Source organism: Amyelois transitella, chromosome 17, assembly GCF_032362555.1.
Source record: "Amyelois transitella isolate CPQ chromosome 17, ilAmyTran1.1, whole genome shotgun sequence".
NCBI lineage: Eukaryota > Metazoa > Arthropoda > Insecta > Lepidoptera > Pyralidae > Amyelois > Amyelois transitella.
In genome coordinates, this window is record NC_083520.1 from 2,124,010 (window position 1) to 2,137,994 (window position 13,985).

The 13,985-nt window shown below is 32.4% G+C and overlaps 1 protein-coding gene across 1 annotated transcript in view; it reads right to left on the reverse strand.

Annotated features, from left to right (window-relative positions):
- LOC106143422 (zinc finger and BTB domain-containing protein 44) overlaps nt 1-13,038 on the reverse strand; it is a 33,147-nt gene extending 20,109 nt beyond the window's left edge. The window contains exons 1-5 of the mRNA XM_013345500.2: nt 12,881-13,038; nt 12,409-12,602; nt 11,723-12,017; nt 2,638-2,827; nt 907-1,101 (exon numbers count right to left, since the gene is read on the reverse strand). Coding sequence (XP_013200954.1) covers nt 907-1,101; nt 2,638-2,827; nt 11,723-12,017; nt 12,409-12,602 — 874 coding nt within the window. The 5' untranslated portion in view covers nt 12,881-13,038. The remainder of the gene's footprint in view (nt 1-906; nt 1,102-2,637; nt 2,828-11,722; nt 12,018-12,408; nt 12,603-12,880) is intronic.
- Between the last annotated feature and the right edge of the window lie 947 nt (nt 13,039-13,985).

Here is a 13,985-nt window from a genome sequence, read left to right on the forward strand (position 1 = left end):
TAAATTTTTATTCATCCGGCGTGAGCGTTTATAATATTATTGAAATTTTGAAGATATTGCACATGTCTGTATAAAGAAGAATAATATATGAAATACAGGTTCAACATTGTAATATTTTATGAGCCATATTAAATTTAATTTTAATTTCAACCACAAGAGTATTTCGAAGTTTTCTTGGGAAAAAATATTCCATTAAATCACATTATTTAAAAACAAATGATGTTATTACTGATTTTTTTTCATGTTCTATTACTTGGGTTACAATTTAAACGAACGAAAAATATTAATGTGTATTCGCAATATTTCCAATCGATCATAGCTTTTGTTCGAGCATTTGAATAAAAAAATGTTCAGGGTCATCGTACATGTACAGTCAACAAACAACCTACCCATACAATTAAGAAAGTACTATTTCATAAAATTGTTAAGTATAAATATTTTCTGACTAACGTCAGTCAGTCAAAAGAATATTCTAAATAAAAAAAATCGTTCGTTAACAATACCTACCACATTTTATATGTTCAATCTTAATCAGAAAGTTCATATTTTTTTTTAAGCTCGGGATTCGAACCAGGGACCTTGGGTCTCAGAGGCAACAACACAGCATACGCAACAAAGGCTGACAATTACAGAGAAGATTTGAGAATTCATACTTTCATATTAATTAAAAAGTAAGTAAGGGTGTAAACACTGTAACCACTGATCAGATTTCCATAAAAGTACAGGAAAGGACATTTAGTACTTTTCACGTGAGCTAAAGCTTGTAATAGTATAATAAGATATTTTTATTTTCTAGTATATTTCCGTGTCAAAAAATATTAGTCACTACTACTTTTAAAAGCGGGCAACACCTGCCACAAAAAAAAAGCATCAAAAAAAAAAGAAAGAAAAAAAGTATAAACTCACCCGGCGAAGTGATCTTATTGGGGCGTTCCCGTTCATCAGTCTTATTATCATCTTGGAAGCGTACGGTCATGGGTTTCTTTTTCACCCGGAGTTTCTCGTCCTCCGGTGACAGGATGGAGACACGTTTCTTTGGGCGTTCCTCATCAGGGTCCCGCTTTACCTCGGGCGTCGTGGAAGTCGCTGTCGCTGCGACAGCTGGTAGAATGTATGAATGGTATTAATATATGTATATCTATTCAATATTAAGATAAGAATAGGGTATATCCTTTGATAATTGGGTCCTCTGATAATTTGTGAGGAGAGGGTCGTTAATAAAGTCACCTGCCTTGCCGTCTACTCTATCGTGACCATATCAGGACCCTGGATTCTATCCTTATTAATTTTTATTTAGGATTGTTAAAAAAAACATAAATGTATTTTTTTTGACACAATTTAAAAACTTTTACAAAACATCACATGAATATAAAATAACGTAATACAAATTGTCAGGTACTTCACATTTAAATATTGATCAAGTAAATAAAACAAAAAAACCTGCTAATGGAACAAATTCTGAGAAACACAAAATGTAAAAATAAATAAATAATAAAAAGCCCTTTCGTAATGATTGGGTTACGCTCTACCGGTGTGGTCAAAGGCAGGTAGAGAACGTGTATAATAAATATAAAAAATATTTTTTCGTTAAGGCATGTCATCGTAAAATATCGAGTTAAAATATCGCCAGAACGAACATTATTTTAAATGAAGAACAATTTTTTTACTTGCCAATAACGTAAATAAATATATAATTACACAGATTGAGTTAGTCTCAAAATAAGTTCAAGACTTGTGTTACGAGATACTAACTCAACTAAATAAATACTTATATAGATAAACATCCAAGACCCAGGCTAATCAGAAAAAAATCTTTTTTCATCATGCCCTGGCCGGGATTCGAACCCGGGACCACCGATGTCGCAGACAAGCGTGTTACCGCTGCGCCACAGGCCACAGAGGCCGTCGCCGACGTAAGTATCAGTATTTATTTAGTTATATCAAAATTTACGTAGGTAATAAAAAAATGTGGTAACCAATTTTGGGAACCACTAATTGGAAAATTATTGCCATAACTAAAAATTACACATAATTTAGAATGAGAACAAAAATGTGTTAAATCATATGGGGTAGACAGAGACACCAGTCTTGAAAAGACTGATAGGCCACGTTCAGCTGTTTGGCTTAATGATAGAATTGAGATTCAAATAGTGACAAGTTGCTACCTCAACGCCTAAAAGAATAATACCAAGTTTATAAACCCTCAGTCGCCTTTTACGACATCGATGGGAAAGTGATGAAAGTGAGGTCATATTATATTGATACCGGGAACGACACGGCAATAATAAATCAATGTTAATTCAAACTGTAAGCACCTGAGAGTAAATCTTAATACGCAAATCGTTTAACTGTCAATCGTCCTGTCATTGCCGTGTGGTTCCCGGCACCAATACAAAAAAGAATAGTACCACTCCATCTCTTTCCCATGGATGTCGTAAAAGGCGACTAAGGGATAACTCTTACAAACTTGGGATTCTTTTCTAGGCGATGGGCTATCAACCTGTCACTATTTAAATCTCAATTCTATCATTAAGCCAAATAGCTGAACGTGGCCTATCAGTCTTATCAAGACTGTTGGCCCTATCTACCCTAAGGGATATAGACGTGACCATATGTATGTATGTCAATTATCCTTACCCTGATCATGTTCAGTCTGAATGCTGGCGACGACACGGTCTCCCCTGTTGGCCGCGTGGCGAGCCTCCTCCATTTCCCTGGCAGCCGCGGCCAGGATGTTGTTGACAGCGGTGTGGGTACCCGGCGTGTCTTCACGCCGCCGACGGCGAATCTCTTCGGCCCGCATCATCGACTGCTGGTACATGTGGATCTGGGGAAGAAACACTTTATTGAGAGGAGATCTCAAGGAAAAATGTATCTAATGCTCTGTTATTAGAATCTAAAACTGTGCCCCTGACGGAAAAATGGTCCGAATATGAGAAGTCCTATTAGTCTCTAAGTCTCTGCCGGAGGGGTACCTCCGGGAAAGAGGCGTGATTTTATGTATGTAGGTATGTATGAATGAGAAGTCCTGTCGGTTGAACGCCCTATGGTGAAAAATTTTGACGTCGAACCGTTCGTTAGTTAACTTTTTTTTGTATAAATTAATTACTTTACAAAATTACTTAATGAATGAATGAAGTTTAAATATTAAAACAATTCTTTTTAGTGAAGATGATTTTTTTCCTATCTCAATTTCATCATGAAGCCATACTAACTGAACGTTTCAGCCTTTTAGTCTTGTCACGAGACTGTTGGCCCTGTCTATCCCGCAAAGGATATAGACGTGACTTATGATGATGAATGTATGATTTTTTTTCCATGTAAATTTAATGAGTACACCATTAATGATAAGTATTAATATTTTTATACATGTTAATACTTTTTCATAAAATTGTTACTTACAAATTAATAAACCATCTAAAAACATACATACACACAAATAATCACGTCTATATCCCTTGCGGGGTAGACAGAGCCAACAATCTTGAAAAGACTGATAGGCTACGTTCAGCTGTTTGGCTTAATGATAGAATTAAGATTCAAATAGTGACAGGTTACTAGCCCATCGCCTACAAGAAGAATCCCAAGTTAACAACTCCTTTAGTCGCCTTTTCATTCTCTTTCTTATCCATAGGAACGAGATGGAGTGGTCCTATTCATTTTTTATTGGTGCCGGGAACCACACGGCACCAATAAAAAATGAATAGGACATACTACTATAAACATTTGAATTTCGAAAGAATTTCGTTTTAAAAGATAAATTAGAAACATTTTTAATTAGTTTTTATATGAAGAATCATAATTTATTTTTAGACATCACCGTTCCACTGCACGGCGAGGGCACGCGAGGGCCTCCCTTCCCTCTTTTCAGGTTTTATGATCTAATGTTTTAACGGTTATAAATAATTTTTCTTGTTTGTATAAATTCCGGCTTCTGCAAGATATTTTTACAAACTACCAGACAGTATTAAATTAAATATTTAAAACATACATCGATAATTTTGACGTTTTGTTCATTATATTATGGATTAAGAAAATATGTGTTATAATTTAAAAATAAATTCAAAAATGATGTTTTTATCAAAGCGTCGATCAGACAATTGAAAAAAATGGCCGCCATAAAATTATCATTAACATCCACCTTTATAAAGATTACCCAAAGATGCCATGAAGATAGAAAAAATGAAGTACGAGCCCTACAAGTAGAAAATCATTCTAAGCTCCTTTTTTACATTAAATTGAAAGAATAATAAAACTTGTGTAACCAGACAAAAGCAGGGAGCGGGCGATACAAATGCATACATTGTTTACATACGGCCATCTTTTAGACATCTTAGCGGGAGCCGTTTGAATTTAGAACACATTTAAATAATAATGAGATTAAATAAACGTAGGTACCTATGCGTGTTTCAGGTTAAATATTAAATAGACCTGCTTCTAGGCATCCGTAATGTAGTATTTTTTACAAAAAAAAAAATTACACAATAGTCGTTGGTATTAAAATGATTTTAAAAGCAGCGCTCGAGTTAAATAGAAAATTTTATTTCAAGAGTTATTCAGAAGTAACTAGTTCTAGTTGAAATGGGATACATAAAAATGAAATTAAAATAACTTACGAGAAGCACGAAATATTAATGATACATACATATAGTCACGTCTATATTCCTTGCAGGGTAGACAGAGCCAACAGTCCCAATATTAATAATAATATGAATGATGCAATGAGTACTTTCTTTAGTTAGAGAATACCTACAGACATAAAACGACGAGAATTGACAACCAGACCTAGGTTTGGTTAGGGGCTAAGTAAATAGGAACATTCTCGCAAACCAATTTTAGTGATTGCCTATTGTGAATTTGTTAGAATCGAATTTTGTATGTTCAATTATTTCCAAAATAGATATAATTAATCATTTTGCTAACAATGAATTTTACATAACAATGCAGATACGGCGATAATATTAAAAAAATATCTGGCGTCACGAAAAATAAACTTATCGTAATTATTATATTTTTTTATTTTTATAGCTAAAGTTATCTCATTTCAATATTTATCTTGTATTTTCGTTTTGCTCATGTACAATATACCTATTCATGATAATATTTCTTTGGTACCTGTCACGAACAAAAGTAAATAGATATTTGATTAATTTATAATACATATTATAAAGAGGTTTTTTATTTTATTTTTTATAACAAATATATGCGAAAACTACTTGACCGACTTCGACGAAATTTGAACGTTCAGTAGTAACATAACGCTATTTTTTTCTGGAAATTCCCGTTGGAGCGAAGCCCCGAACAAAAACTAATATACGTAAATTAAAATGATAATGAGTACTACTTACAATGAATAATCAAAAAATATCCTAAAAAACAAAATGGTTAAGTAATTACAAACATTTAAAATACACTCTTAATTTCTTTTAATTCAAATAAGTACTTAAAACATATTAGCGTATGTACTTAAAATATTAAATATAATTACGCCTAGATAATAATGAAATGATGTTACGTCACGCGTGACGTAAATAACCGAGTATATTTGGAAAATAATGTCACCTTTATGTTTATCGCACGCAAATATGAAACGAAAAATTTTAACAACTTAACAATATTAATGTGTGATATTTCACATATACCTACGCGATTAAAATGTAGGTACTGCTTAATTAAAATATTATTTGTTGTATTTTCCACAGAGCTTCATTTCAAATAAAAAATCTACCAATGTGTATTATATTGTTACATGTAAAATGTGCTCGGGCCCATGAGGACCCGGTCATTTGGGAGGCGTTCATGGGGTGGAAGCCAACATGAAGAGACCCTTTGGGACCTTTTGTTCTAATCTGAGATGGCTGCAGCTATGGAGACCAGTCCCTTGATAAACCATTGGGATACATCAACGGACAGCCCTCCACAGCTGCCAAACTATTGCCAGGGATGGATTTACTTGGTCTGGGTCATGCGGATTACTATTATTCCCTTTTTGTATAGACCTACATTTCTTATATGGATTCTACATTCGTTTCATTTAAACTCAATTAAATACATATATTTAATTTTTGTTCGGATTTTAAAAATTATATATCATCCTTATTTTTTTTTAGTACAAGACATTTTTTTTATAACAATTTCTTACTCTACATCATATTTGTATTGTTACAACCAACATCGTGTAAGTACTTGGAGCTAAATCTAATAGGTTAAGTATACATTTCCGGTTACGTAATTCTACCCAAAGCTGTTATTAACCGAAGAACGCCGGAGACCCGGAGTTACGCTTAAAACTTATGACGATACGTTGATAAAAAAAATATTTTTCCATTTTTTTTTTATATGTTTTTGTAAGATTTGTGTATAATATAACAATAGAAAAAGAATAGGACCACTCCATGTTTTTCACATGGATATCGTAAAAGGTGACTAAGAGATATGCTTATAAACTTGAACGCTGAACGTGGCCTATCAGTATTTTCGAGAGATGGTTCTGTCTACCCCTCAAGGGATATAGACATGATTAAGACAAAACTATATGTCATTAAATAAGAGCGTTGAAACACGACTTTTTGTGGATTTCTTAGGGTATAACTAAAGTACTAACAAGATCTTAAAAAAATACCAAGGTGATTTAAACTTAAAATAAGTAAGATCATCAAGCTTTTTAACTTCAAGCTATGGAGCTATTGGATGAGAATGCTATTGAGAATATGCTTTGAAGAAATACAAAGTTTTTAATAAATCTTATAAATCAAAGAACCGGGAACAATTAAATTAAAAACTCAGCGAGCCATATAAGAACTAGCTATGCCCGCGACTTCGTCCGCGTGGAAGTTATTTTGGGCATCATTGAAGGCCCTCAGGGATGAATAATTTACCCCGTTTTTATTCACACATTCCATTATTTTTTCGCTTCTAATAGTTGCAGCGTGATGTTATATAGCTCAAAGCCTTCCTCGATAAATGGTCTATTCAACACAAAAATATTTTTTCATTTCAAATCAGTAGTTCCTGAGATTAGCACATTCAAACAAACAAACTCTTCAGCTTTATAATATTAGTATAGAGAAGAGAAAAACATTTGTACCATGTGAATTAAAAACCATTCCAGGTTATATTGTTGAAATATAGATGGATATACGTATTTATTTTACTATTTCAAGATTTAACGAGTACCGTTCTCCCTTGTTCCGGGTTCAATTACCTGCGCGACGTACGAGCAAATATTGGTACGTAGTTATTTTATTTGATGTAAGTACTTACTATAAAAATAAAACGTCGCCCATTTTCAGTAAGAAAAAAATTATTATGTAATTTGAGAAAGGACTAAAGTATATTTAAAAAAAAAGTAACCTCTTTCGTATTTAAAGCTTTTGAAAGCTCAATAAATAAAAATTGCAAGTCTTCAATATCGCATGAACGACAGATTATATTTAAAGTAGAGAAAATATTTATAAAAAATAATTAATATTTATTAAAATTAATTAAAGTCCAAGCACGTAGTACAATATTTTTAGTTGACATTTTCTTGGCAAAGTGCTGATGGCAGCTGATGGAATACATATTACAGCCTTGGGCTTAAAATGGGATTTAAAAGTAATAAAGAAATCAAATGTCTATAACCCTTGCGGGGTAGACAGAGATAACAGTCTTGATGAGACCGAAGGGCTACGTTCGGCTGTAGGGCTTTTTATTTAATAGAATTGGGATTCAAATAGTGACAGGATGCTAGCCCATAGCCTACAAGAAGAATCCTAAGTTTATTAGTCTATCCCTTAGTAGTATTTTACGACATCTATGGGAAAGATATGGAGGGGTTCTATTCTTTAGCGCCGTGAACCACACGTCAAGTGTTCTGTTTTGACGTCAGAAAATAGTACTTACTAATTAAAAAATCATTCGGACAAATTACCCGGACTGGGCCAGATCCTAAGCAAGCTTGAGACGTTTTCGGTATAGGTACTAACACAACGTTACTAATTAATCTAAAAGCTTAAACGGAATCGAACCCCCAACTCTAGAATAACGTTGCGCGCAACGGAATCGATATATCATAAACGGGATTATTCGCTGCATGGAAAAGCTGGTCATGTATGATTTGTAGATATACCTAGACGCTGGGAGCGCTGCAACGTACAAACACTGTTATCGATTATGCAAAGGGTGCCGGGCGTAGGCGGGAGACGCAATCTTGCAACTTTGAGTGCACTGTAAGTCTGCGCCGATGAAAAATGAAAATTATTTATCTACATTTCATATTATTTTAAATATTATAAGACTAATAATAATTTTTATTCTTTATTATATGACATTTAGATGTGTTAAATAATTAAGTTTTCAGTACCTAAGATTTTTTTTTATTGAACTAGTTAGCAACAAAGTTCAACCTGTTTGTTATAATGACAGTTCAAGGCCGCTCAATGAACTCGCTGCTGACTTCTTATGTTTAAATGTGTTTTTATATTATAAAAAAAATCGTCTCATTGTTTAAAAGAGGAAAAATTTATGATATTGTCAAAAAAATCCTAAACCTTCTTTGGACGTTAAAGCTCATTATATAACTATTAATTATTACCAATATCTAGTAAATATTTTTAAAAATAAGCAAATTATCATAACATTATGAAAAAAAAAACATTTATTATGATAAAATACCTACTTATTTTTTTTACACACTATAGAGATAGAAATATTTCATAGAACCTTTGTTACCCTCGGGAAGGGCTAATTTAACTTTGTTGCATTAAACTAGAAAACTTCCTTAATTTTAACAATAGCTAATGCTAGAATACCTAGTATTTAAAGATGACGAAATATTTCCTAGTATTATGAATGAGTCATGGTTAATTGTTGCGAAATTAAGTACTTATATTCGATGTTATAGTAGATAGGTAGTATATAATAGCATATTTTTAGTCCCTCGACGTACCCTTAAGTAAGGTAACACGGCATGAATAGTAAAACTTTGCCAAGAATACTTGTTGGAAAATTTATCTAACACGTAGGTATGATGTATGATTTATGCTTGAATGGCCATATATGTATGACTAACACTCGAAATTATTTTCGTTAATTTCCAAAATCCAACATATTTAATAGTTTCGTAGGTTGAAATGTTGAGAATATACAATCAAACATTTTATGGTGACTAGACAATTTCAAAATCCGGTTTGGTCATGCTCAAAAAATAATGAGACATGGCCAGCAAGCTAATAATCTTAATTTAAAAAGACACAAAAAATATCTGGAAGATGATGGATGTTATAAAAGTGGAAGCCATAAGCGGTTTAGACTAGACAGAGCTTACCAGTTCGTAATTACGTATACAAAAAATCACGTCTATATCCCTTGCGAGTTAGGCAGAGCCAGCAGTCTTGAAAGACTGATAGGCCATGTTCAGCTTTTAATCTTCATGATAGAATTGTGATTTAAATAATGACAGGTTGCTAGCCTATTATTATAGAATTCTATGAACACAATTTATTATTGATATCATATACTTTTTACAAATGCCATTATAAATTAGGGAAATTCAATGCATTGTCTAACTCTCTCTCCTTCTCTCGTGAAGTTCCAAAATGGAAAAAGACATTTCATTAAATTTATACATTTAATAAGATTATGAATAATTTAAAAAGTTACATTTTGTACTTCATGGCTACCAATTCTGTTTTTTAAGTAATTTTTTACCACAAATAAATAAAAGGGATTGATAATTTCCTTTTAATTAATAAATTAAAAATATATTTACAAATTTATATATCAAGATCTGGTATTTATTAATTACATTTAAGTGCTTTTAAATTATGTTATATGTAATTTTATATCAGTTACTAATTAGTTACTTGATACAAGTAATTTAAAGAATTTTTTTTAACAAAATTAACATTATTTGTGCAATGAATTCCTTGAAAAAAGAATGACTCAAAAATTAACACAAACACATTTGTGTTTATATAATGATAAACTGAAACAAGTCATAAGCAAGATATACATTTACACATTTGGTTAGTAAATGAATCCTTTTCTGTATTAATTGCTTTAAATTTTAATGCCAAGGAATGCAAATTTTATAAAATCCTGCTGCAATGATATGTTTTTATGCAAATTTTTAATTAAATATTTTTAAAAGAATGGGTGAATTGCTTGATTTAAACTTGATTTTGGAAATTAATTTTAAATTTAAATTATTATACAATGAATTTAATAAAATTTTTACTACTTAAGTTCACGTAAGAGATAAATTCAACTGGTAACCAATTATTCCATATCAAGAATTTTCAAATTGATTCAAAATGTTTCATTATTTCGTCCTATCCAGGTTGGTTATTTAATTTGAACAAAACAACCTCACTGATAAATACATACATATGATAGAAGTTGTAAAAGGCGCCTAAGGGAAAGGCTTATAAACTTGGGATTCTTCTTGTAGGCTATGGGTAAGCCACCTGTTACTATTTAATTTCTTAATTCCATCTCTAAGCCATACAGCTAAATGTGACCTTTCAGTTTCAAGTCTACCCCAAATAGAGCCAACAGGCAAACTGAAAGGCAAGGGGTAAAGACGTGATTTAATGTATGTATGGTCACAATCCTTGAATTCTTTCTTAGCTTCATCTACATTCTTTATTCTACATCCATGTAGATTTATGGTTAGGGCGCTGTGATAGAACTGACAACAAAAATACTAAATGTAAGTGTATTAAGTAACCTATTATTCATATTTTTATTATTATTTCTTTTCCAGTTATCACACAACCTGTACATCTATATCAGTTTTATCCAAAGGTGTGATTGACAGAGAATGTCTTATGGCATTTATTCTACCTGTTGTACATTTTACGTTTAAAAACCTGTGTTATTTTTTCTATTTTTCTTTTTCTTATGGTGCTGTAAAGAATCTATCTATCTATCTATAAATAAATAAATAAAACTATTTGTTACTTATGCTAGAATATAATGAATGGACTAAATATAAAATGTTGAATAATAGTTAAGTCTGATAATACACAACAATTGTTGTTCTGTACCTGTTGTAAGTCATTGTGTTGACATAATGTCTAGGCATAGTACATTACATAGCAGTTAGAGAGTGTAATCATTACTTGGGTACAAAGCTAGCAGGTTGCATTAAACCTCACTTACGTGAACGAGCTCTTTGGTCACATTATAAAACTCAAACCCACCATCATGTTAAAGAAGGACTAAAAGTTACTTTATGAATATTATTGATTTTCTCAGTTACTTGCTACATACCAAATAACTGAGAATCTCGTTTGGATGGAGATGTCTTGGTGTAATCTATTGATATGATCTTACATTTGCTTATTTCTAATCCAATAAGCAAATGCAAGATCATTTGCAGTAATAGAAAGCAATAAGAATTCTTATTGCTATTTATTTATGTTTAAACAAAAAGACATGAAGAATAATGAATGTTGACATTAGTATTTTACAAGATATTCCAAAAGATAAGGAAAAACTTTAAGGTGAATTATAAGATGACCTATGGGAAAACCTGAAGCAATGCAACATTTTTATTTATTGCGATAATTATCTATATGAAAAGCAAACTGTAATGTTACATGTATAATTTTATATAAATTTTTAAATATATGTGTAAAATTTTGATTACTTTTATTTAAACTAAAAATGATAAATTTATACTTCAAATTATTAAAAGAACTGAGACAGGTAGGTATTTTAAAAAAATTACACTCACTTGTTTCAACCTTTCAACATCTGTCCGTGCTGGAGGATAGGTTGTGGTTTGTGTGGTCACCGGAGTCTGACTATAGGTTGGGTACTCCAGATTAACATTCAGCATTTGAGCTGCATTATCCCGGGCCTCGTAAGCTAGCCCCCGGATCTCCAGTTCTGAGGCTGTGTGCATGAGCGACTGCAAATCCAACTCCTGGACATCTACGGAGCCTTTGTACATGAACTCGACAAGGAGGTTGATTTCTGAGAATGGGATCCCTTTCAGGATCACAACGGGGTGTTGGCATGGGTTGTCCCTATGGAAAAATATAGGTATTCTTATTTTTCTTCAAGAGGTTTGACAAAAATATAAAAATACAGCACAGTTTTGAGTTGTATTTTAAATACTATTTGAATGAAAAATTTTACTATTGAATATGAATAAGTAGGGACATGTTTTTGTAATATTAAGTTACATTTAGCATAGGCACTAGCTATAAATGTATTACTCTTGGCTATTTACAATAATACTTGCACAGAAATATAAATAACTCAAGACAAAAAAATTATGATGTCATATTGAACAAATGGTGCAGTTTTGTAATATTGTAATGCAAGTAAAAAAAAAATATATGAGTACAGTCTTACATTCACCTCTTGGATAATATAATTTTTATAAGTTTTGTGAAAAGAACACGAGAAGCTTACCTGAATATTTGTTCGAAGTAAGGACTGCATGCTGAGAGCACTAGTTTGTGTGCCTTGAGGGTGCCGTCCCGGCAGGAGAGCGTCACGTCTGCGAGAGCCGACGATGAGTAGATCGTCGTGAACAGCTGGCTCAGGTTCTGCAGGTGGTTATTCCACTTCAAGTGGAATGTCTTATCGCTCGCCATCCCCTGCATCTGCACGACCACATACACTTTTTAAACACAAATATTTTCACTTCACGTATGATGAATATCGACAGAAAACCGACTCTGCTTCGACCGCTACATAAAATTATAATTATTACAACTTATTTTTAGAACGATGCCCGTAAAAAACACTATACGTACGCGGTATGACAGTGTAATATACTACTATAGGTACACAGCCGCCGACAGATTTTATATTGAATTTTATATAATATATTCTACATTTCACTACTTCGTATAAATAAATACCCGTACGAATACCTTACCTCGTATTCGCGATACCGACTTCCCAATTTTTCACAAATAACACCGAAACATTTCACAAAATTAAATACAATAATTATGTTACACAGAAAGCCGTGTCGTAAAAAACAGAGTGGGGCACGCCGTAAGCCCCCTCCTTGCCCCGGCCCCCTCGCACACAATCAATATACGGAATATGAGAGCGCGGCGCGCCCCCTCGCCCCCCGCATGCTTTATTATACCGTAATTAATATACAACTTTATTGTATTATAGACAGACAGCACACACATTTATGCAAGAATGTATCTACTCACTATTATTTTATGCTTCTACATTCACCAAGGGAAATATTGCTCCATTTTCAACAAAATATTTTTACTTTCCATTACTATTTGAAATAATAATAAACCTAAGTACATTTAAACTTCCTGTGCCGTGGTCATATGTGTGCATTTTCTTTATTTATTTTTAGTTGTTGTTATAATAATATTTGCCATAAATGATAATTTTAATGTAAAATTAAAACGCTTTACTTATTTATTTTATTTATGTTTTGCACATTTCCCCTATGTTTTAAAGTGTCATAGTGTGTGTGTTTTGGATGAAGTTTCGGTCTATCTATTCTCATCTCATCTTTTTGGTTACGCATACATTCAAAGGAGAAAGAATGTAGTGTGTACTTAGGTATTGCACCGAAGCCGTAAGTATCAAGACGAGACTGACAAACATTTATCTGTTTACTGTTGCCAGGTATCATTGGTGCCTATCCTTGCAACGATGAGTGTATGTATTTGAACTGTATTTCATAAAGTAAAACATAAAAAGACCACGTTTCCGTGATTTCAATAGAAAGGCATTATGCTTTGTTAAAAATTATATTTAGGTTATTACAAACTTTGTAAATATTTTTTATTTTTTTTAATTTTCAAAACATGTTACGGGTAACACTATATTTTTTAACATGTCCCGCATGTCCCTAAAGAACAGCACCTAGCCTCAATAGGGTTAACTGTCAAACTAACTGTCAAATTGAACAGCTTTCATTTACTTCAGTTCATTCATTTACTTCATTTGCCAGAGATTCAATTGAAGTTGGCAAGTGAAGAATCATTTCATTCATCTGTCAA